This window comes from Mesoplodon bidens (assembly GCF_964165515.1).
Source record: "Mesoplodon bidens genome assembly, chromosome: 1".
In the NCBI taxonomy this organism is placed as follows: Eukaryota; Metazoa; Chordata; class Mammalia; order Artiodactyla; family Ziphiidae; genus Mesoplodon; species Mesoplodon bidens.
Window position 1 is genome coordinate 17059211 of NC_138176.1, and position 23671 is coordinate 17082881.

The following is a 23671-nucleotide window of genomic DNA, read 5'->3' on the forward strand; positions in this document are numbered from 1 at the left end:
TAAATTGGATAGAATGTTGTTTTATCATTCATTGTTTTTAACCCCCCAATGACTTTATTCTTTAAGCATTTTTAGTGTTCTATATTTTATATTAAACATTGCCAGGTTCGGGGGAAGAGGAGAATATGTAGGTTATCAAAATTGAAAGTAAACTCTGGAAATTCTTAAAAAAATGTTAGTGATGATACAATTCTTATAATCAAGAAATATGAATTTTTATTTAAATATAAACATAATAAAGAAAAGTTTCCTTATCTGTTTATTATGAATATAATTCTATTGGTATTGTGTATAATGAATATCATATTGTTAAACAATATAATAAAAAGTGGTGATAAAGGCTGGTACCTGATGCCACAATTTTAAGCACTAACTGAACTGGTATAAGCAGTAATAAAAATCTGAAGATGATAGAGTATGAAGTAAAAAAAAAACTTTGAAATATGATTTAAACAAAAGAGCCATATTATTTATAACAGTTACCACATTTTCAAAAATAGGCTTAATGATACTGTTTAGATTATCACTGGCATCTCTTTAAATAATCCTAAGTTGGTAGAACTGTTAACCTTTGGATATTTGTATACTATAATATCAGAGAAAACTGTAGGGAGAGGTGTCTGTGTTGACAGTGGTCAAAGATAGGTTAGAGAATGGTAGGTTTCTGAGCTAATTGCTGATCAGCAAATGAGTGTTAGGAAACTATATGGGCAGAGAAAGAACTGCCAGAAGGAGTAGGAGCAACAATCCTTAGGGCTCACACAGGGCTACAAACCATTTAAAATTGTATTTGACACAGGAATCTCTCAATTGGTATGTTTTGAATAAATGAAGTGAGTACCTACTGTGTATCAGGCTCTGTTTTAGTTATTGATGATATATAAGTGGGGGGGAAAACAGATAAAGTTCTGTTCTCTATCTCTCTCTCCTTCTTGTTGAGCTAATATTCTTATATTTTAAAAAACAATATCTGAAAAAGCCTTCAAATATTTAAATTTTAAAAGTAACACAGTTTTAGTATGTCAAATTATTTTTAAAAGACCTGCAACCGAAAGTATGTAAGTAGGCACTTAATTGTATGGTAGGTTTATCCAAAAACAAAATGATGTATAAGAAGCGGTGTGTGAAGGATAGATGCAATTTACATTAAGAGATGGCAGGAAAGGCATTCCAAGTGGAGGAACAGCAAGATAAGGGAGAAAAGGGAGATGAATATTTGGTGTTTGAGAAAACCAACCTAACTAGAACAGAAGGTTTATGTTAGGTATTCCTTCGTTAATTCAACATTTATTACGTGAACAATTAATATGTGGCAACTACTGAGCTAGGTGTTATCCAGAAGCGGTATCCTCAGTGGGGGAAGCATGTAAGCTGCTGTACGATGTATCAAGTGTTACAATCTAGGGATTCCCTGGATTCTATCTATGGGAAGGCAGAATAGCAGCTTCTACCCCTTTCTGAAGGGAAGCTACTAGGAGGAGATGATACCTAAACTCTCATTTGAAATCCACATGATAGCCCAAATTATGGGACTGGATGGGTACTCTGAAGGAGAACATTGGAGCTACAGGGTAGGGCTGTACTGGGACAGTCACCACAGGAAGTCTAGCTAGTCAAGGACACAGCAAAGGCAATGATGAAGTGGGCAAAAACAGGAGTATGTTGTCTTGTAAACAGAGGAAGGCTATTCAGAGTCAGGAGTGATCAGAACTGGAACAGGTAAGTCAAGAATAAGAAATGAGAAAAAGCAATTGGATTTGATGAGAAAGTAGTCCCTGCAGACCTTCGGAATTGTTATTTTAGGAGAGTAGTCAGGAACAGAAACCAAATTGCAGCATGAATCTGTAAAAAAGTTTTGGATACCTTGGCCATAAACCAAAGAATTGTCTTTTATGTGGGTCTACAAAGAACTACTTAAACACTTTGCTCTTTTTGTCTTTTCAGGTTAGTAACTTCTAGTGATTTGATGAAAACTCTATCAAATTTAACTTTATTTAATGACTATCAATTAACTGTTCAGGCCACATTTAGTTTTTTGTCAGAAGCATAAAATGTCATTACTAGAATAGTATCTGACTCCAGTGGCAGTGCTAAGACAAGAACTTTTTCTGCTGTCTGGTCATTGTTCTCTCATCATTCATCACATCACTATGCCAACCTTGTTGCTGTCTGTAAAGGAAAAACCCAGTTTTCCTTCAGTGAAGGGAAAAATCCAGTTCTCCCTACTGTGGGTTTCTTCCCTTTGTGTGTCTTTTACACAGAACACTTCACTTCTGTCACTTCTGGTTACCCATGTGTGAAGGCTTTTCCCCACAACAAGCAATTCTCTGTGATACCAGCTGAGTGGCCTACAACTTAACTCAGTTTTGACACTATCGATCCAGAGATAGTGTCAGATCCCACAGGTTAAAGGCTCAGTCCCACAAGACCTCCCCCACCTCCCACTTCAGGCACCAGTCCCAAGCCCAGGTTATCACCTGTTCTTCTGATCAACTGGCTATAGATTAGAGGTTCTAACAACCCCCCCCACCTTGGGTTCAAAAATTTGCTACGGTACCACACAGAACTTGGGGAATGAGTACAGTTACGTACCTTACCAGTTTATTGAAGGACATTATAAAGGGTCAGATGAACAGTCAGATAAAGAGATACATAAGGTGAGGTCTGGGAAGGTCCCAAGTGCAGGAGCTTCTGTCCCGCTGGAGTTAGGGTGTGTCACCTTCCCGATATTGGATGTGTGCACCATCTGGAAGCTCCCCAAGCCTCATACTTTTGGTTTTTTGTGGAGGCTGCATCACATAAGCTTGAGATTGATCATTAACTCCATTTTTACCCTTCTGCCTTCTCAGGGGAATGGGGGACAGGGTTGAAAATTCCAAGCTTCTAACCATGGCTTGCTCTTTCTGGGAACCAGCTGTCATCCAGAAGTCCAATCAGAGTCACCTCATTAGAACAAAACACACTCCTATCACTTGGGAAATTATGAGGATTCCAGGAGCTCTGTGACAGGAACAGAGGTTCAAGACCAGTATTAGAACAAGAGATGCTCCTAATGGTTTTATCACTTAAAAAATTACAAGGGTTTTAGGAGCTCTGTGCCAGGAACTGGGGACAGAGACCAATATATATTTTCTATCATCTCACATTGTCTTTTTGTCAATGCAGGAAACCAAAGATAAACTCAAAGAGACAACAACAAAGTTAACTCAAGCAAAGGAAGAAGCAGATCAAATTCGGAAAAATTGTCAGGATATGATAAAAACATATCAGGTATACTTAAATTTTTGAATAAATTAGTAACAAATTATGCCAGATATCAGTACTCTTGTTTCATAAATTTTTGTATCTACGATATTCGAAGTGTGGAATAGATTTGGTAGGGCAGCTAAATTAAATACAGGCTATTTCCTATGTTAAAGTACTTGCAGCTTAAATAGAGATCTTACTAGAGAAGTTTTTAACCAAATAAAAACTAGAAAACATTAGAAGAATGAAGAGTACAAGAAAATGTATAACTTTAAAAAAAAAAGCCCACTCTATTATGTTATATATATTAAGTATGCTCTTCTAGTTGGTGCAAAATTGATGTATTTAAAATCTTTGAATACAGTCATCAATTTTACATACATGAGCTATGTATTTCATGATGAGGAAACTTAATTGCAAAAGCCTTCTTCACATTTCAAAGCATAAAACTTTAAAAATTGTCATACTTTTGTCATTTCTTTCCCATTAGGAATCAGAAGAAATTAAATCAAATGAGCTTGATGCCAAGCTTAGAGTGACAAAAGGAGAACTTGAAAAACAAATGCAAGAAAAATCTGACCAGCTAGAAGTGAGTAGCTTTGTTCTTTGTATACCTTGGATGGTATAATATAGAGGAGAGAAACAACAAGTACTTATTGCCAGCTACTTTTAAGGCCTTCTGGAAGGAGCAGGTAATAAATTTTAGATCTGGTTTAGCATATAATGATTTGTGGTTTCTTTTAAACTTTCTTAAAGATGCATCATGCCAAAATAAAGGAACTAGAAGATCTGAAGAGGACATTTAAGGAGGGCATGGATGAGCTACGAACACTGAGAACAAAGGTAATTCAGTCTTTAATCATGACTCCAGAGGAAGGGTAAATATCTTTAATTTTGTACTTATTCTGATTTTTAAATCTTGGGGAAAGGATATTTATATAGAAATATTCCAGAATCAAATAGTAGCATGTCAATTCCCTAGCAACAAAATTGACTCTTAGAGAAATAAAAGTGTCTTCCATTTCAGTCCCTTTAAAGTGTTTTCCAAACATTCCTGTTTCACAGCACATTTGCTTTATCTGTAAGTTATCCTTGGTCCTCTGTTACATGGGCTTTAGAGCTGTGTCAGAAAATAATAGAAAGGGACTGCCCTGGTGGCGCAGCGGTTAAGAATCTGCCTGCCAATGCAGGGGACACAGATTCGAGCCCTGGACTGGGAAGATCCCACATGCCACGGAGCAACTAAGCCCGTGCGCCACAACTGCTGAGCCTGTGCTCTAGAGCCCATGAGCCACAACTACTGAGCCTGTGTGCCTAGAGCCTGTGCTCTGCAACAAAGAGAAGCCACCACAATGAGAAGCCTGCATACCGCAACGAAGAGTAACCCCACTTGCTGCAACTAGAGAAAGTAGAGAAAGCCTGCACGCAGCAATGAAGACCCAATGCAGCCAAAAATAAATAAATAAATTAATTAATTAATTAACGAAAAAAGAAAAGAAGAAAGAAAATAATAGAAAACCTTTACATTTCTCCTAGGTATATTTAATAGTCTTGTATACAGTTTTTTAAAAAAATGTTTGCTTGCTTGCTTGCTCATTTATTTATTTATTTATTTGACTGCGTTGGGTCTTAGTTGCGGCACACAGGATCTTCGTTGCATCATGCGGGATCTTTCGTTGTGGCATGTGGGCTCTTCATTGCGGCGTGCAGGCGTCTCTCTAGTTGTGGCACACGGGCTCAGTAGTTGCAGCATGCGGGCTCCCTTAGTTGCGGGCTCTCACGTGGGCACGCAGGCTAAGTAGTTGCGGTGTACGGGCTTAGTTGCCCTGCGGCATGGGGGACCTTAGTTTCCCGACCAGGGATCGAACCCACATCCCCTGCATTTGAAGGCGGATTCTTAACCACTGGACCACCAAGGAAGTCCCTCGTATACAGTTTTAATTTCTAACAACCTCTTAAATCTTTTCCAGTGTTATGGTTCTCATTGTAAGAATATTTGCCCTTTTAATATAAGTGTGAAATATGTTATCATTATATATCTTTCATTTATTTAGAAATAGGCTTTTAGGTAACCACCTTGAATTTGCGATCACTTAATAATTTTTAAAGTGTCTTTCATGTACCTTTCTATTTGTTCGTCATGCCAGTACTTTGAGGCAGATAGGGAAGGTACATCCTCTTTTCAGATGAGAAAATGGAGATTCAGCCAGAATGAAGTGGCATGTTAAAAATCCCATGACTAAATCATGAGAAATCTGAGACTGAAACCCAAGACTGTTAACTTCCTATTATATTTTCTTCATGTTAATTAATATTGCTTCAGAATTTAGCTTAGATTATTAATATATAACCATTGTCTGAAATAGCTAATAAAGAACAAGAAAATATTGTTTGTAGTTTAACTCGATTATGATTATTTGATAGGTAAAATGTCTAGAAGATGAACGATTGAGAACAGAAGATGAATTATCAAAATATAAAGAAATTATTAATCGCCAAAAAGCTGAAATTCAGAATTTATTGGACAAAGTGAAAATTGCAGGTCAGATACAGGAGCAGCATCAAAGGTATAAAATGAGCAACTTCTGTTTATGCTAATCAACAGGCTTTTTGATTCTATCTCGTTTCTGCTTTTAAGTGCAATTGTTGCACTAAATAAGAGTAATTTTATATTTTACTAGATAAAAAAAATTTTTAAATCCTGTCTTCATTTGAACTTATTTTGGGTTATCTTTGTAGTTCCCATATCACGGCTTCTAAAAATCAAAGTTTATATTCCCTAAACATTGGCAGTAGTTTTTTTTTTTTTTTTTTTGGCAGTAGTTATTTATAAGACAGAATGGCACGGGTTCATGCCCCAGTCCGGGAAGATCCCACATGCCGTGGAGCGGCTGGGCCCGTGAGCCATGGCCACTGAGCCTGCGCATCCGGAGCCTGCACATCCGGAGCCTGTGCTCCGCAATGGGAGAGGCCACAACAGTGAGAGGCCCGCGTACCACAGAAAAAAAAAAAAAAAGCAAAGACAGAATGGATTGTAGTTTTTTATCCGTTCCTTAGCTTTCAAATTCTATTACTTATACACAGTAGTTTTTCTTCTAAAAGGTAGATATGTATCTATGTCTATATCTTTGCATGTATGTAGCTCAAGGTCAGGAGGTAACATTATTCCTTGGCTTCTTTTCTTTTTTTTTTATAAATTTATTTTATTTATTTTTGGGGGGCTGCTTTGGGTCTTTGTTGCTACGCACGGGCTTTCTCTAGCTGCGGTGAGCGGGAGCTACTCTTTGTTGCGGTGCGCATGCTTCTCATTGTGGTGGCTTCTCTTGTTGCAGAGCACAGGCTCTAGGCACGTGGACTTCAGTAGTTGTGGTGCAGGGACTCAGTGGTTGTGGCTCGTGGGCTCTAGAGTGCAAGCTCAGTAGTTGTGGTGCACGGGCTTAGTTGCTCCGTGGCATGTGGGATCTTCCTGGAGCAGGGCTTGAACCTGTGTCCCCTGCATTGGCAGGTAGATTCTTAACCACTGTGCCACCAGGGAAGTCCTTTTCCTTGGCTTCTTATAAAACCATTTAGCTAAATTCTACTTACGACATTACCTGAGAGAGCCTGGATTCAGGCTGGATCCAGATACCTTCTTTTTTATACCCTACCAGCACCCAGGCTGCTGAGTGTTGCTGAAGAAATCCTCAAGATCATCCAGATTGATGCTGCTATAAATTCATGGTTAGCAACCTCAACTGGGAATACTAATGCACCTCCAGTCCTACCATATGTCCTTAGTCAGAGCCTTCTCCCCATCCTCTTAGCATTATTCCAAACCTTACTGCTTTCTTCACACTTCTGATCTTCCCTCTCACCTTGCTCTTTACTCTTGTCAGGCGATTACCTCTTACTTCACAGAAAAAAAGAGAGCTGTCAGGTGACAGTTCTCTCAACCTCTTGCTATCAGTCCTATGAACTTGCCTGCATCTGCAGTCATTTTTCTTTTCCTTCTGTTTTTATGGAAGAAATGTTCCTATTCTTTCTGAATCAAATTGTGGTCCCTACTCCTACTGTGGATCCCATGCTCTTCTGCCTTCTCAGGGTCTTTCTTGATTATTCCTTCTTTATCCTTTATCTCTTACCTCCCTTTTTTTTTTTTACTGACTTTTCTTCTTTCTACATTTAAATATTATATCTTAAAAACATCAAAACTCCTATGATCTCCTTTCTCCCTTTCTTCACAACCATAACTGTCTTTATAGAATCATCTGTGCTTGTTCTCCATTTCTTCACATGCTTTGTTCTGTTCCTCTCCATTTATTCTAATTCCCCAGCATTCCATTACAAACTGCTAATGCATCCTTAAATATAGTAGATACTTCCCAGATTAAGCCTTGCTTGAATTTTTAGTATGGACACACTAAGCCCATTACCTTTCTTGACATGCTCCGTTCTTTTGGCTTCATTTCCTTGTACTTTCCTGGTGTTCCTCCCCACTTTCTGGCCAATCTTTTCTGTCTCCTTGGCAGCCTTCTCTTTATGTCATAAAGCTGTTTTTTGTTCTTATTTTATTATAACCCTGGGTGATCCTAACTCTTCCAGTAGTGTGCTGCAGGACCTTCAAATTAATTATCATCAACCCTTTTTGCTGAGCTCCAGATACACAAGTATCAAAGACACCTCAAACTTATAATATGTACAATACTGATTCATATATCTTGCCCACAGATATGCTTCTCTGATGTTCCTGAGATGAATGATGAGTGTGACATCCACATGATTTTCCAATCCAGGAACCTGGGGGTTACCCTTGGCTCTTCTTTCCTTTCCCTCACACATGTAACCAGTCACAAAATATTTGTGATGCTAACTCTTCAGTATCTTTCAAGGCCATTTACTGTTTACATCCCCACTGCTGCTACCATTGTCCAAGCCATTATCAGCTCTCACCTGGCAAACTGCCACGGCTTCTAAACTGTTTTGTTTTGCTTTTTTGCTTACTTCCCTTTTAGTCTGTTTCCTACACTGTGGTTAGCATAATCTTTTTTACAAAGGAAATCTCAAACCTCTGAATGATTTCCCATTGCCTCAAGGATTGCCTAGTGAGTTCAGATGGCTTAACATGGCTTGGAAGGTCGTTAGTAACCTTGCTTCTCCCTCTGTGCCTTCTTCTTTATTCTGTATTTCAGCAATAGTCGGTTAACAAATGTTAATTAATTGTCTCCTAGGTGCCGAGCCCTGTGTTAAGTGCTAGGATATAGTACTGTCCTTATCCTCATCAGTATTGAACGTCTGTTTGTTAGTACCAACAAGAAGTCATTCTCTTGTTCCCTTCCCAGCTTTGCACATACTGTTTCCTCTACCTGGAACATACTTTGTTTTCCCACTCACTGTTACTTTCCCTCTAGCTCAGGAATTAGCAAACTATGGCCCAGAAGCCAAATCCAGCTCACTGCCTCTTTTGTCAATAAACTTTTTTGGGGGAACACAGTCACTCTCATTCCTTTATGTATTATGTGTGGCTGCTTTCACACTACAGTGGCAGAGTTAAACAGTTGTAACAAAGGCCATATGCTCCAGAAGCCTACATTGTTTACTGTGTGGGCCTTTTATAGGAAAAGTTTGCTAACTCTTTAAATATTAGTTTACTCATCACTTACACTAGATTAGGTGACCCACTCTGTGCTTTCATCATCAAAAATGTTTTTTCACACTACTTGACTAAAAGCTCTTTGAAAACAGGGGCCATGTCGGTCTTGCTTATGTATATTCCCAGCTCTTAGTTCCTAGCATATATTAGGCATTCATAGTAATCCAAATAAATATTTGGATGAATGAGTAAAAGTACGTTCATAAAGAATGTCATTTGATGAAAATTCTCAAACCATTAATGTCTTTTAATAGTTTAATTTTTTTCTTAAATATAAACTTTGTTTTTTAGAGGTAAACAAGAAATTGAAAATTTGAAGGAAGAAGTGGAAAGTCTTAATTCTTTGATTAATGACCTACAAAAAGACATCGAAGGCAGTAGGAAAAGAGAATCTGAGCTACTACTGTTTACAGAAAAGCTCACTAGTAAGAATGCACAACTTCAATCTGAATCCAATTCTTTGCAGTCACAGTTTGATAAACTTTCTTGTAGTGAAAGTCAGTTACAAAGCCAGTGTGAACACATGAAACAGACAAATATTAATTTGGTAAGTATAAGTGTACATTTAACTTTTAAAGCAACATAGCAAGTAGCACAAATTAAATTTCCCTAAAAGCATAAACTTAATGGTAGTTGATTGAACTTTTTGTTTTTTGGCACTGACTTTCTGATCATTTCAAATGCTATGAGAAATGTCAATTTTTCCTTTCAACTTATGTAGTTTATAATAAAAATTTTTCCCTAACATCATTAGGAAGAAATATTTCACTTTTGAAAGTAAGAAAACCAGGGTTTTTGTCATTCCTAACTGGATTTATTATATATTTCTTAAAAGGACTTTAAATTTCTATATTTTTATAGCTTAAAAATGGTTTAATATTTCCAGGTAGTGAGAGTATCTTCAGGTTACTCATAAAAATAATCTGAGACTTTAAACCAGAAACAGAGACCTGAAAAAAAAATACAGAGACCTGTATCACATGTTGTTTTACATGTATAGAATGCCATATGCATTAATGTAGCCCCCTGCATTACTGTATAAAGAATTTGAGGAGCTCAGTAAACAAAACCTGATAATGAGTGATGACAGAAGAATTTACTGTGAAAGACCTTGTATTTTTAAGGTTTTAAACTGTGAGCAGTAATTGAAACAGATATTAAAGTTGGTATTTTTTATCTTATTTAATATTTAGGAAAGTAGATGGTTAAAAGAAGAAGAACTGCGAAAAGAGGAAGTCCAGACTCTGCAAGCTGAACTCACTTGTAGACAAACTGAAGTTAAAGCATTGAGTACCCAGGTCGAAGAATTAAAAGATGAATTAGTAACTCACAGACGTAAACATGCCTCTAGTGTCAAGGATCTTACCAAACAACTTCAGCAAGGTACAAAATTCTTCTACACTTAGACCTTGAATGTTTTTGTTTCTTTTCATTGTTAAGGATTTATAGAAAAAACATATTTTACATCAGTTTCTCCCACATTGATTAGAGCTGTTTGTTCTTTTTAATGTATTAATGTTAATAAACCACATGGCTGACCTTCTTGTAGTTCCATGAGTAGTTTATAGCATGTTCTATGTTAAAAGACATTTATTCACAGAACCACAAAATGTAAGAATTGAGAAAGTACCTTACCAAGGCAGTAGTGTCTAGACTTTGTTGATCACATACTGCTGTCAGTAAAAAAGTATTTAAGTATTTGTTCTCCAATTTGTATCTAGTTATTTGTAAATTTTAAACATGTATTACTCTAGTTTATGCACATTAGAAAAACATGAAAAATACAAATTTAAAAAGATTAGATTAAATATAAGTATAAATAGAGTTCTGATATTTTCTCCCTACCCTTGTCTGTGAGTTGTTTTGTGCAGCATCTAGGGTACCTGCCCCCACCTTGTAGACCTCTCACTTAGAGATCATTGAACCCTAACCCTTAATCTTAGGGGAAACTGAGACCCAGAAAGGTTATAAATTACCTGGACACAACAATTAACATCTAGAACTGGAACCCAGATTTCTTACATTTAAAAATTCATACAAATTGGGAGTCTGTGCTATGTGATTGGTTACAAACATGAATAAGAGATGTATTCTGACATCCTATTCTCTACTATTCCCCACTGCTTTATTTGTATTAAAATAGGGTGAAATATAGTAATATGGTAAAAGAGACTTAACATTTACTTAATATAAATATATTCAGATACTTGCCGTAAGAATTTAGTTTGTTTTCATAGATGTGATTGAAGGGAAATTTGGGAGAAATTTGTGGTACTGTAGAGCTCTTCGAAATCTTTCAGGACTCCAAAAGTTAGGTTCTGTGTACCTAAGTGATGCCAGTATCAGTTGTTATCATAATGTTTCCATATATTTTGTATATGACCTGTACATTTCTAGATGTCATTTTATATGAATGACCCTACAGCCCTCCTTTTGAAAGTACATATTCAAGAAATTTCTCTTGCTGTTTATGCCATTTTGGCCTAAGTGATTTTAGCGATTAAAATCAGAGATAGTGGGGACCAATGGTCATGACAGTTGTCACAAGTAATCCATTTCTTTTTCCTGCAGCACGAAGAAAGTTAGATCAGGTTGAGAATGGAAGCTATGATAAAGAAGTCAGCAGCATGGGAAGTCGTTCTAGTTCATCAGGTGAAAAACTAATGGTTTTACAGTTGTTTTTTTAGTGATTGATTATAAAAAGAAATAACATTTTTCGGGAATTCCCTGGTGGTCCAGTGCTTAGGGCTCTGTGCTTTCACTACCGGGGGTGCGGGTTCAATCCCTGGTCAGGGAACTAAGATCCCATGAGCTGCGGCACGGCCAAAAAAAGGAAAAGAAATAGGATTTTTTTGTTTAAAAAATATCGATATGCTTTTCTTTAATTTTGAATTATAAAAAGCAGTAGTTGTACATAATTATGTTGTAAAACATATTTCCAGTTAAATGTTTAAGTTTAATCATTAGACAGGGTTTCAAGTTTGTCATGGGGTTCTATACCATCTGTCTCCTTACCTCCTTTTCCTTACCTGCTTCTTTATTCTGTGCAACAGTTTACTCTTAAATTTTTAAATTCAGATTTATATCCATCTATAGAGAGATTTGGTGTAGTATGTTCTTTCTTTTTCTTTTAATTTTATATTACTTTTAACACCTGAGAGCTAATGAAATGGTCATCATTATATATCAGATTTTATAGATATATATATATGTGTGTGTGTGTATATTTTTAAATCTTTTTGCTCTTCTCATGGTAAATATACCTATAGTCTAAAACAAAAATTAAGTCTGTAAAATTATGATCAGTATCACTGTGAAAATGATAATTGGCAAAATATCAGCATATTTACCATTTTTGGAATGCCAGGAACCATGCTAAATGTTCTTAACGTATCATTTACTCACAGAACAGCCATGTGAAATAAGTGTTGTATTCCCATTTTACAGATGGGGAAACTTAAGATTCATAGTGGTTGCATGACTTTCCCAAAATCCACAGTAACAGAACTCTCAGGCTCTGGAGTCTGCATGCCACTACATACACTGCCTGCACATTAGGGGAAAAAAACATCATCAACTGTTACAATAGTGGGAAAATTGTGTAGTAGAAAGAACATGGGTTTGAGATTACACATTGGGTATTTAGATCCCAGCTCTACCATTTATTTGTGCATGACTTTGGATAAGATATATTACTTGTCTTAAATCTACATAATAGGGTTGGGAAAAAAATGTGTCTTTGTAGGATAAAAAGGATTAGAAATTCTTCTCAAATGATATTGGTAAAAATAATAGCTAACATTTACTTAGTGCATACTATATATGCTGTTCATGCACTTCAGACATGTTAACTAATATAAATGAGGATAACAGTCCTACGAGGCAAATCATATTATTCACATTTTGAGATGAAGTGACCTTGATACAGAGAGTTAACTTGTCCAAAGTCACACAGCTAGAAAGTGGAGAAGTAAGATTTGAACCTAGGAAGACTGGCTCCAGAGCTTAACCCACTGGCTATATTCTGTCTTCTGTCTTTATCTGTGTCTGTCTCAGTTTAATTTTGGTGTCACTTCAGACTTGTTTTTCTGACTTTTCTGGAGTTTCTCATTTCTCTATTGCACTTACTCATTCTGTTCCTGAAAGACATACTAGACCCTTCTTCCTTCCTTCCTTCCTCCCTCCCTCCCTCCCTCCCTCCCTTCCTTATTTATGGCTGCATTGGGTCTTCATTGCTGTGCACAGGCTTTCTCTAGTTGTGGTGAGTAGGGGCTACTCATTGTTGCGGTGCATGGGCTTCTCATTGTGGTGTCTTCTCTTGTTGCGGAGCACAGTTTCTAGGCGTGTGGGCTTCAGTAGTTTTGGCGCATGGGCTTAGTTGCTCCGTGGCATGTGGGATCTTCCCGGACCAGGGATTGAACCCATGTCCCCTGCATTGGCAGGCAGATTCTTAACCACTGTGCCACCAGGGAAGCCCTAGAGCCTTTTTTCTATCATCAATGTATTCAGAAACAAGAACTCAGGTCAAGTATGACTTGTGCTCTGTACCCAACTCTGTTAAATTGAATATGTGAAAATGATACTAGAAGAAATAATATATGAGATTAGAGTTGACTCCAGACTAAGTACAATAAGTGGATTTTTTTGTCTTCAGGGTCCCTCAATGCTCGAAGCAGTGCAGAAGATCGATCTCCAGAAAATACTGGGTCGTCAGTAGCTGTGGATCACTTTCCAGAAGTAGACAAGGCCATGCTGATTGAGAGGATAGTAAGGCTGCAGAAGGCACATGCTCGGAAAAATGAAAAGATAGAATTTATGGAGGATCACATCAAACAATTGGTGGAAGAAATTAGGAAAAAAACAAAGTATGTATTATTATGGTACTGTAATCTGTGGTCAAAATACCATTATTCACATGGTAAAGTTATTGTGTTCAAAATTAATCATATCAAGAGCTTTTCTTCCAAAAAATAGTTCTTAAAACTATAGTCACTCAGTTCCTAATCTTTTACTGATCACTTATTTACGTTCTAGGTTTTGGGACTACAGACATGAAAGAAAACACAGGTCTTTAAGGTGATACAGAGTTCAGGAGACACTAATTTTTTAAGATACTAAAATACCTTTGGACTTAAAAACAGATAGCGCTCTACTTAGCTTTTTATTTTCAAGACGGTGGTTTTAAGAGATACCGGGGTTGTGGATTATCATTCCTGTTGGGCAGGACATAGTGAGATATTATTGTGCATCTACTAAATATAGTAGAGAAATATAAATATAAGGCACTGTGCCTGTAACTTAACAGTATCTCATTGATTTCTTAAAACTACCCAGGGAGAGAATGAGTCCTCTAGTTCAGGGGTCCCCAACTCCCGGCAATGCAAGCTCCCCATCGCTCGCATTACTGCCTGAAGTAGCCCACCCCACACCTCAGGCCGTGGAAGAATTGTCTTCCACGAAACTGGTCCCTGGTGCCAGAAAGGTTGGAGACCACTGTGTCTAATTTGACAGGTTAATTAACTGGGGCTCAGGTCAAATTACTAAATGTTCCAGAGTCACCACTCATCCTGTAAGTGACAGACCGAGAGTTGGAAATCCAAACCCAGCTCTGACTGGCTCCAGAGCCTGTGCTGGGCCAAATTCCTCTCACAGATACCATATTCATTGAAGTAATATTGTGGGTCTTTACCCATGACTTAAAATTTTTTATTTTGAAATAATTTTAGACTTAGAGAAAAATTTGCCCATGACTTTTAAACAAAAAAGAGTAAAACACAGTTTTAAGTTTAATGACAGGAAAATAGAAAATATTAACTGAAACTGGAACAATAAATTGCTTACATATTTTGATTTAAAGTAATAAGGAAAAAAATAGAAAAGCAATGTTTATGTATCTTTAATCTAAATACCGTGTTAGAACAAAATGGGATTGTTTAAGAAACCATCTGAATAAGGAAAACCCCTTTATTTTCTAATATAGTTCTGTTATTAACAGATAATTATTTTGTGCTAATCATCTTTAAGCTTATGATTAGTCGACTCTTGCAAATTACAGTGTTTGTAATTCTGCAAGGCCATAACTGATAGTGTCGTTTTATTTTGCAGAATAATTCAGAGTTACGTTTTACGAGAAGAATCAGGCACACTTTCTTCAGAGGCATCTGATTTTAACAAAGTCCATTTGAGTAGACGGGGTGGCATCATGGCATCTTTATACACATCCCATCCAGCTGATAGTGGATTAACATTGGAACTCTCTTTGGAGATCAACCGAAAACTACAGGCTGTTTTGGAGGATACGTTATTGAAAAATATTACTTTGAAGGTATTTGTGTTTCTCATTCACTTACCAACCAATAAACATGACAAAAATGGTGCCTCTTTCATAGATCGATCCAACACATGGATGGACAATTTCTGTAATGCAGGGTAGCCATTTTTTCCATAGATAAAATTTTGTGTTTTTCTCTTTTTGAAAAGTACAGTTTTTAAAATTAGCAGGAAAGAAAGAAATAGCAAAAAAATCAGTTTAGCTGTTGGATAGACGCTAAGATGAGTCATTTACTGAGTCATTTACTTTGCAATGGGTGGCCTTTGACATATATTACAATTAGTTATAATTGATTACTGAGACTTTAAGATTGAGGCATTTATTTTCTAATGTATTCCAGCTTTATTTTATTTTTTGCAGCTGTTATCTGACCCAGCTATTCTATCTGTGCTGTTTGGGCCTTGATGGTTAGTAATGGATTTTAAAAATAATTCTTTTAATCTGGTAATATTTTTAGGCACTAAAATTTGCTATAGCTTCAGTAAAAAGAGTGTCTGACTCTGAAGTGTACAGGATTACTTTACTGAAAACAGCCGTGTGCCTAGTTTATCTCACATGGCATTTAAGACTGTCACTGTTTCAGTTCAGAATTTAGGCAAAAATAGTTCAAACTGAAATCTTTTTACTTATTATACTTAGTAGTTCTGTTTTCTTTTCCCTCTTTTTCCAATTGTTAAAGGAAAATCTGCAAACACTTGGAACAGAAATAGAACGTCTTATTAAACACCAGCATGACCTAGAACAGAGGACGAAGAAAACCTAACACAAAGTTCTTCCTCAGTAAACAGACAAAAGCTACACAAGGAGCAGGTGCCATTGCCCAGTATTGTTGGAAACTTTTCCCTGCTTTGTGTGTCAGCCAATAAAAAATTTGTTTTGCTTCATCTGTATAAAAAAGTACCTTTTTACAATACAAATGCATTGCTGTGTATACTGTAAGAATGTAAGCTTTGATGAAACTTGTTTTTATGTGGTGACAGCCTGTCATTGAATCAGAACAACTTATTTAATTTGCTGATAGTCATATGAAGTGCTGAACATTATGACAAGGGCTTTTGAAAACCCCTTCTCCATTTTTCTTCCCTTTAAAATATATAATGTCAAAAATGATTTCACTTTTTAAAATTATGCATGAAAGGACAGGTGTTAATCATTCAGTAATATGATATTTCTCCAACATGAAGAAAACTAAAGAAGTGATAAAAACTTGTTTTGACATTCTAATATAACATTTGCTTGTGTGTTAGGGATGCCAGTGAGTTCTTAAACCATTTGATTTTAATGGAAGCTAATAGGAAAGCTGGCTTTTGGTAACTAGCAATGATCAGGCATTGTATGCCCCTGTCAGGTTTCCTTATTTGTGCTAGGTACATTTTTTTCAGATTCGAATTGAGTTAATAGTTGAGTTTTTTAAATCTCCAGTTACATAAAATATGATTTAAATAATCTGCTTATTTAGAGAATTCCTATGGACTTCAGGTATATTTTAAAATGTAAAATGGATTAGTCTCATTAGAACAGAGAAATGAATAATGAATTCTTTGAAACTGAAGTACTTTAGTTTTACTGACATCAAGTATAAAGATAAATTTAAGATATTTATAAAGAACCAGTTCCGAAGAAAATCCAGCATATGGCACTATTAACCATTTTATCTGTGTACCATTCTTTACTGTTAGTATAATTATATATTATAGTGGGGTGATCTTACAGTGCCCAGATATGATGTGTTTGGTATATTTATTTAAAATACAAAATAATTACATCTCTGTAACCAAAAGAATTTTAGAACCAAATTTATGTATCCTGTTGGATTTTTACAATATTTATGATGTACACTTAAATGTTGACAGTCATAGTATCAGTATTTCTGTCATTGAATTTTTTTCTCACCTCTTGTAATTTCTCACTTATTTTAATTTTTGTGTGTGGTTTTTCACATTTCATTATATTCAGATAATTTCTGTAGTAGATACCTTGGCACATACACAGATGTTGCAGCAAGCCTCATTTTCGTTTTGGATTTTCGCCAACTGCTTTCTCCCCTTAAGAAAGTAAGCTTTGCGGTGGATTAAAAGCCTTTAAAGAATTGTGTGGCTTTAACAGTTGGGCTGGGCTTATGGTGGCAATTTCCCTTTAATGTGTTTTAAGTTTTTTTTTAAATCAACATTGCTTAAAAAGATCAGTTACTAAGGATTAGATAATTCAATGCAGCATTTTTTCTGTATATTGAGTTACATGTTGTCATCCAAAAACAACATCTTTTCACTTCAGAATGGAAATACAAGTTCAGAAACATTTTATATTTGACATAGCTATAAACGTTTTAGCCTTGCCGTAATGTATCTTGTTCTTTTTACCAGTAATAATTCATCAAAATAAAGAAAGAAGAGGGTAAGTGCAACCACATCTGAATTACTTTCCTAGTTGTTTCTGACAATACTGTCGATCCTCTCAAAGACTATTTAGAGCAGTCAACAGAACTAAACTTTTACCGCTTCTTATGTGATATAGATTCATACACTACAATACTTGTTTTTTTCCTCCCAAGACATAAAATGTATTAATGGAGACCAAATAGTGGTCAGAACCATAGTATTCTGTCTATACACCTTAAAAATATATATACATTTTTTTGCATACATATATTACATATGAAAATGAAACCTTCCAATATTAACATTTGTGCCAGCCTTCACTTAGAGAAGTTTAATGGTTAAACAGTTTTAGAAGAATGTAATTATAAACCATATTTTGACTTATTATTACTTTTCCCACCCATAAATGTACGGAACTGTGGAAAACTTGAAGAAAATGCTTTATTTTCCTTTTGCTCCTTAGTTTCTACTATATCCTTTTGTATATGGATCAGGACTGAGCAAAGTGTGTACAAAAATGTGCATTTATCAGCTCCCTGTCTCTAAACTGATGCACAAACAGATTCTGATGTAAGCATTTAGAGGGCCTTCTACCCTTACTGTACTTACTGAATATATGGAGAGAAGAATGGGGTGTCTAGAATAGGAAAATGGTCTGGATAAACTTGAGATCTTGGAGAAATTTTGTTTTATGTGTTTATTAATTGAACACATCAAATGCTGTTTTTGTTAGCAGTATTTTGGTTTCTTTGAGCAGCAAATGATTTTTGTGTGTGTGTATATATATGTATACACTTCCCTAGGTTTAATTTTAAAGTGAATACTTGCTGTGACTCCCTTTTTCCCATACCACTTCAAACGTTAGCCTGATAAGTTTTAAGGATTGAAAATGGTGGGTTTGGACAGAAGAATGAGTTTAAACTTTAGTGGGTTTTTTTTTTAAACTTTCTATCCATAACCATTTAAAGCAGATTATCTTGAAATTAAATTTTGTCAGGCTACCACCATGTTATTTATTCATGTAATAAACACAGTTATTAGAAACCTCTTATTGCCAGGCACCATACAGGGTATCATCATTATACTGGTAGACAGACCAGACAGGGCAATTCCTGTCCTTACGGAACTTACGGTCTAGTGAAGACAGCTGGGAGGCAGCAGGAGCAGCTCTTTAAGCCTCTGCAGCTCACAACCAGCCCCTGTTGGAAGAGGGTTAATTCACTTGTGCAAGTAGGTGACCCAGAAGTCTCACTCTGGCGTGAAGCTTTGGGAAATGACTCCTTGCTGAGGTACACTGAGAGCAGATTGCTGTTTTCATGGTGGTTCTGCACATTCCTAAGTTGTTTTCACAGTTAATAGTTGAGTTTTTTTAATTGTTTAAAAATTCTTTAATTATGTTTAATTATTCTTTAAGAAGAAGGAAAAAAATCCAAAGACTATAAAATGGTATTTGATTTTTGCCATTTTAGTAAATTATTAATGTCTACTTGATGCTTATAAAGATGAATCTAATCACATTGTCATGCATATTTCCAAACTTTGTTTTGCAGTATACTCTAAAGACTTTTACATATAATTTTAGACCCAAGATTTACCAGTAGAAGGAAAAAAGCACTAGAAACCATTAATATTGTAAATGTTATATATGCTACCGTGGTGAAAATATTTTTATCAATCATGTTATTCCCTATCATTAATTTGCCTTATGGATGCTGAGTCCAGTGGTCTATCTTCCAGTAACCTTTTTAAAACAAAACAATTCTTTTTTGACACTAAGATTGTTAATTTTTAACACCAGTTGGTGGCACTAGAAACCTGAAATTTTCAAGGCTGAACAAGAGAAGATAATCCAAACAAAGAATTTTCAGGAAAATAAATGAAAAATATAATTGTATATTAAAGATGTATTTTTCTTCTGGAATGAAATTCTTTTTTAAAATGCATATGGCTGTCCATTTTGACTATGATGAAACTTGTTTACCTTCCAAAGTTCATATATATATATGTGTGCATTGTACAGATAATCTTTAGTTTGATTACACTGTTCATTTTGTAAATATGTTTCTGTATAAAATGAAGCTTTTCAAGAGAATTTTATGTATATATTGTACTTATTAAATAGGTAATGCCTATTTACCAAGTTGTATTTTACTGGCATCTTTGATTATTTATTTACGCACACCACTTGCTAACAGACTGATTCTCCAACCTGATTCAGATTGCTTGAATTTTCTTTTTTAAACCAGATTAAGAATTTTTGCTTTCCATTTTTGTCTTTACTGATTACCATTAAAAGTCAGTGAACAATAGTAAGCAAATTGAATGGCACGTATATTTTAAATTTTTGTTTAAATTATTGATAGCAAAATTTGGCCTTTTATAAAAGGCCTTTTATACATGCCTATGTGAAAATTCCTCATTGAACTTGACAAGCCAGTAATAAATTCAGATTTTCCACAAAATTATGGAATTTACTTGCCCAAATTATCCAGCTTTAACAATAAAGAACTAATACGTTCAATAAAAAGATATTGAAATGGCATTAATTTCATGAAGGTAACGTGCATGGTGGATATTTCACATCACAATGTGTTGTTTTCCATTTCTCTTAACAGTTCAAGTACACAGATTATGCAACATTCCTTAAAGAGTTTACTATTGGAAAGAATCCCCTGAAATCAGGATCCTTGGAATAAAGGTAAAATTAATAGAATAGAGGAAGCTTTCCTGACATTCTTAATAGTCTGCGTTTGGCAACTTGTAGATTTGTTTGCAAGAGAAAGGAATATGTAAAAGAAGAGGGTGAGTTATTGGAAGAGTATCGGCTTATGGTTCTTAACTTCAGTGTGACCCGCAGTCGTAAAAGACCGTTCCAACAAACTGAAATCCAAGTCTGTTTTTTCTTAATAAAGTCTGCTTCAATCAATGAGTGTAGAATGAATGCACAGTTCTTCAGGACCAGCAACTTGGGAGAATGCCTCTGGCTGACCAATGCTAATGCTGTTTTAATGATTCTGAGAACAGTGTGACCAGACTTGATGTCCCTGCCCCTGCAGAGATGCACCATTAATTCCTAAGTTACATTTAAGAGACTCGATTCTTATTTTTTAAAAGAAGCATCCACTTAAGTAGTTTTCTATTTCTGAGGAATTTTCAGCCTTTATATTTTCCAAAGGCCATGCTTCTTGCCAGTCAGAAGACTTGCCAGTCTGCCCCCTAATTGTACTTCAAAAAAAAGGATAGGATGTTAGACCCGAGAGGAAAATCTCTACCATTTAACCCAGTGCAAAAAGAGTTCTATTGAAAGTTTAGGATTCACTGAAATAAGAAAACTTAACTTGCTGATAGTCAACTTCTAGTTACATTTACTTGGGAACTATATTAAATACTAGAATGGCTTTCCACATCATCCACTTCACTGTGTAGTTTTTGCTTTTAATAACTAATTAAAGGCCCAAGGGCAGGAAATTGTGTGTATGTGTTTTCAGCATCCTTATGCTTTATGTGTCCCAAGAAATAGCAGTTAAACCTGCCACAGTAGCTATTGTTTCTTCGGCAGTTTCTTCTTTATGAAGTCTGACCAGGGAAGATACCCCCAGATGCCCACTACTTCTGATGCCCTTGATCTAGTCTGCCTGCCCACATGAAACACTTTCAGCTCTATTCCCACCAGAGCCCCCATAGATCCCATCTCCCCCCAAAAAACAGGTCCCTAGGAGTCCATGCTAAAGGAGGCTGTTGCTTTGGGCTCTGAACTGGCTTCTTCCTGGATTTTGTGTTTTGTTTTTGGGTTAATTTGGGGCAAGCCTGGAGGGATTGGAGGGAGACCCTGGTGGGACTTGCCGGCCAGGAAGAGTCTGTTCCTGGCTTTCCTAATTGAAATTCAGAACCCACTTTCTTATAGAAATCGTAGTTTGAAACAGTGACTGACTAAGTCTTATCAAAATTTATGAGTAAAAAGACTTTGTGTGCTTGCCTGTAACATTTATTACCTTTTTTCTTTATGTGGTTAAATGCCTTCTAAGCTCCAAGGCACCAACTTTCAAAAAAAGTTAAAGCAGAGGCTTGGAAGCATAACTTCATGGTAGAATGGTGCTCCACATGCTCAAGCCCCCAGGTGCCTTCTGAGAGATTGGATGATACAATATCACAGTCTCACAAAGGTGTTCTGAAGTTTAAGCAGTCTATCTGAGTAACTTGTTTGCAAAGTGCATACTCTGAAGCACAAATGTTGCTGATGGTTTTTAAAGATCACAATCTACCTGCAGGCATGACGTCGTTCCATTTCAGTAACAGCTTTGGGATAAAGCGGAAGAGGACCCTTCCTTTTGTCTTTGCCCACACCCGCTGCCTCCCCCATCACACAACTTATCACACCTAAAACAACAACCAGAACTCTACCTGTGCAGAGCTGGTTTGGCTGTCTCTGAGTTTCCAGCCTTCATCAATTCCTTCAGCATCCTGCTTGGATGGGCTTTTATTTACCAAGTCAGTCAAGTGAGAGATTAAAGGGAAAAGAGAAAGTCCAGCGACATTCCTTGTCACGTTCAGTGCCTTGTCAAATTACTATTTCGCTGGTGGAAGTGCTCCATGTCACAGACGGGCTTGCCTGTTCTGTGGACGATATACCGCAGGAGGCAAGACCCATGTAACGTGGCTGTTTAGAGAGGATGTTCCATGGTGATTCCTGATCTCACTTTGTACCTTTTTGAAATTGTAAGTCGAACTAGAGATGTACCAGCTTAGCATATGTCTATGTATTTTTTGTTTTTGAAGGAGGAGATGCCAGAGAGTTAAACACTGAAGTCCTAGTAGAAATTAACCTTGTGTGATTGTGTGTTGGCATGGAGTAGGGGTGCAGGGTTAAAGGACTGTTTCAGTTTTTAAAAGAATGTATTCATATATTATGTAATTTAAAGTTGACTTCTATTAAAGCTTCCAAGAAAAGAAAAAAAGCCAGTCAATCCTAGGAAACAGAGTATACTGAAATGTTTTTCTAGATTAACCTCTGTCTTAAATGCTCATTAACAGGTAAACAGGTGTCATATTGTATTGCAGCCTGTGGAGATGAGAGGCAGAGACCTTAGCAGGTTTGGGGGGATGGGTAGAGTTGGGGTAAGGACCAAGTTCAAGTAAAGGTGAGGTCTGTGGTGATGGCCTGAGGGCCATGGAGCTCATGGTCTGATACAGCCGGCTACATGATCCATCCTCCAATGAAGTTAAAAGGCCCTCTGATTGGTTCTGGACACTTGTCAGTATAAGAAAAGTAGCTACATATATGAACATGGTTTGTCCTTTGAGGTGCTCTAATGTGTTTTAGGAGTTTACCCAATGCTGTATTTACTTAACGCAGTAGCATTTAGAACCTAGTCTCTCTGGTCAGAACTAAATCAAATACAATGTACTGTGTTGCTTTTGCATTTTAAGAATGTTTTCCCTTTGAAATGATAAGGAACACAGTTAAAGGACAAACATATCAAGGCAGGGGCAGGGAACAAATACTAATGAACTGCTTTGAGGGAGGCTCTGACAACCGTATGAGGTAGGAAACAGGTGCACAGTAGTTCTGAGGATCTTCTTGCTAGGGATCTGTTGAGCTGGAATTTGAACCTGGTTTTGGGTTCAAATTTGCCTTTCACTATCCTCTGTTGCCTCCCAAAAGTCAAAAGTACTAATACTTCAGTGAGTGGGTTGAAGTCATTTAGATTCTTTGTCTTTGCACTAATATGGTTTAAACAAAAGACCAATAATCTATTAAAGAAGATGGATGTACAAGTTTGTGTGATTTAGCAGACTCTTAGTTGGAGACTTGGTGCCCCTCTTTTCTTCCTCTTTCTGATTGTCTTTTGACTAAGCTCTTCCTCTAACTGCAGTCAGAGAAGAACAGAAATAAAATCAGTCATTTTGTTCCCTTTTAAACTCAGTAAAGATTTGCACGGTACTCACAGTTCATAGATGATATTATAATTTTCTTGACAGTCTGGGCAATGAATAGGTGTTCCTTAAGCTTCTGAATTACCTATGGGTATACCTTTTCATGCTGCCCTGTTGGTGACTGTAACGGAGCCTCCCTTTCCTGCCCCATCT

At 36.4% G+C, this 23671-nt stretch overlaps 1 protein-coding gene across 1 annotated transcript in view; it reads left to right on the forward strand.

The window, feature by feature from the left end:
* CCDC186 (coiled-coil domain containing 186) overlaps positions 1 to 20171 on the forward strand; it is a 48578-nt gene extending 28407 nt beyond the window's left edge. Inside the window, exons 7-16 of the mRNA XM_081240214.1 lie at positions 3166 to 3270; positions 3737 to 3835; positions 4003 to 4089; positions 5671 to 5813; positions 9167 to 9422; positions 10069 to 10258; positions 11447 to 11527; positions 13530 to 13740; positions 14981 to 15200; positions 15886 to 20171. Coding sequence (XP_081096340.1) covers positions 3166 to 3270; positions 3737 to 3835; positions 4003 to 4089; positions 5671 to 5813; positions 9167 to 9422; positions 10069 to 10258; positions 11447 to 11527; positions 13530 to 13740; positions 14981 to 15200; positions 15886 to 15969 — 1476 coding nt within the window. The 3' untranslated portion in view covers positions 15970 to 20171. The remainder of the gene's footprint in view (positions 1 to 3165; positions 3271 to 3736; positions 3836 to 4002; positions 4090 to 5670; positions 5814 to 9166; positions 9423 to 10068; positions 10259 to 11446; positions 11528 to 13529; positions 13741 to 14980; positions 15201 to 15885) is intronic.
* Positions 20172 to 23671: the final 3500 nt, after the last annotated feature.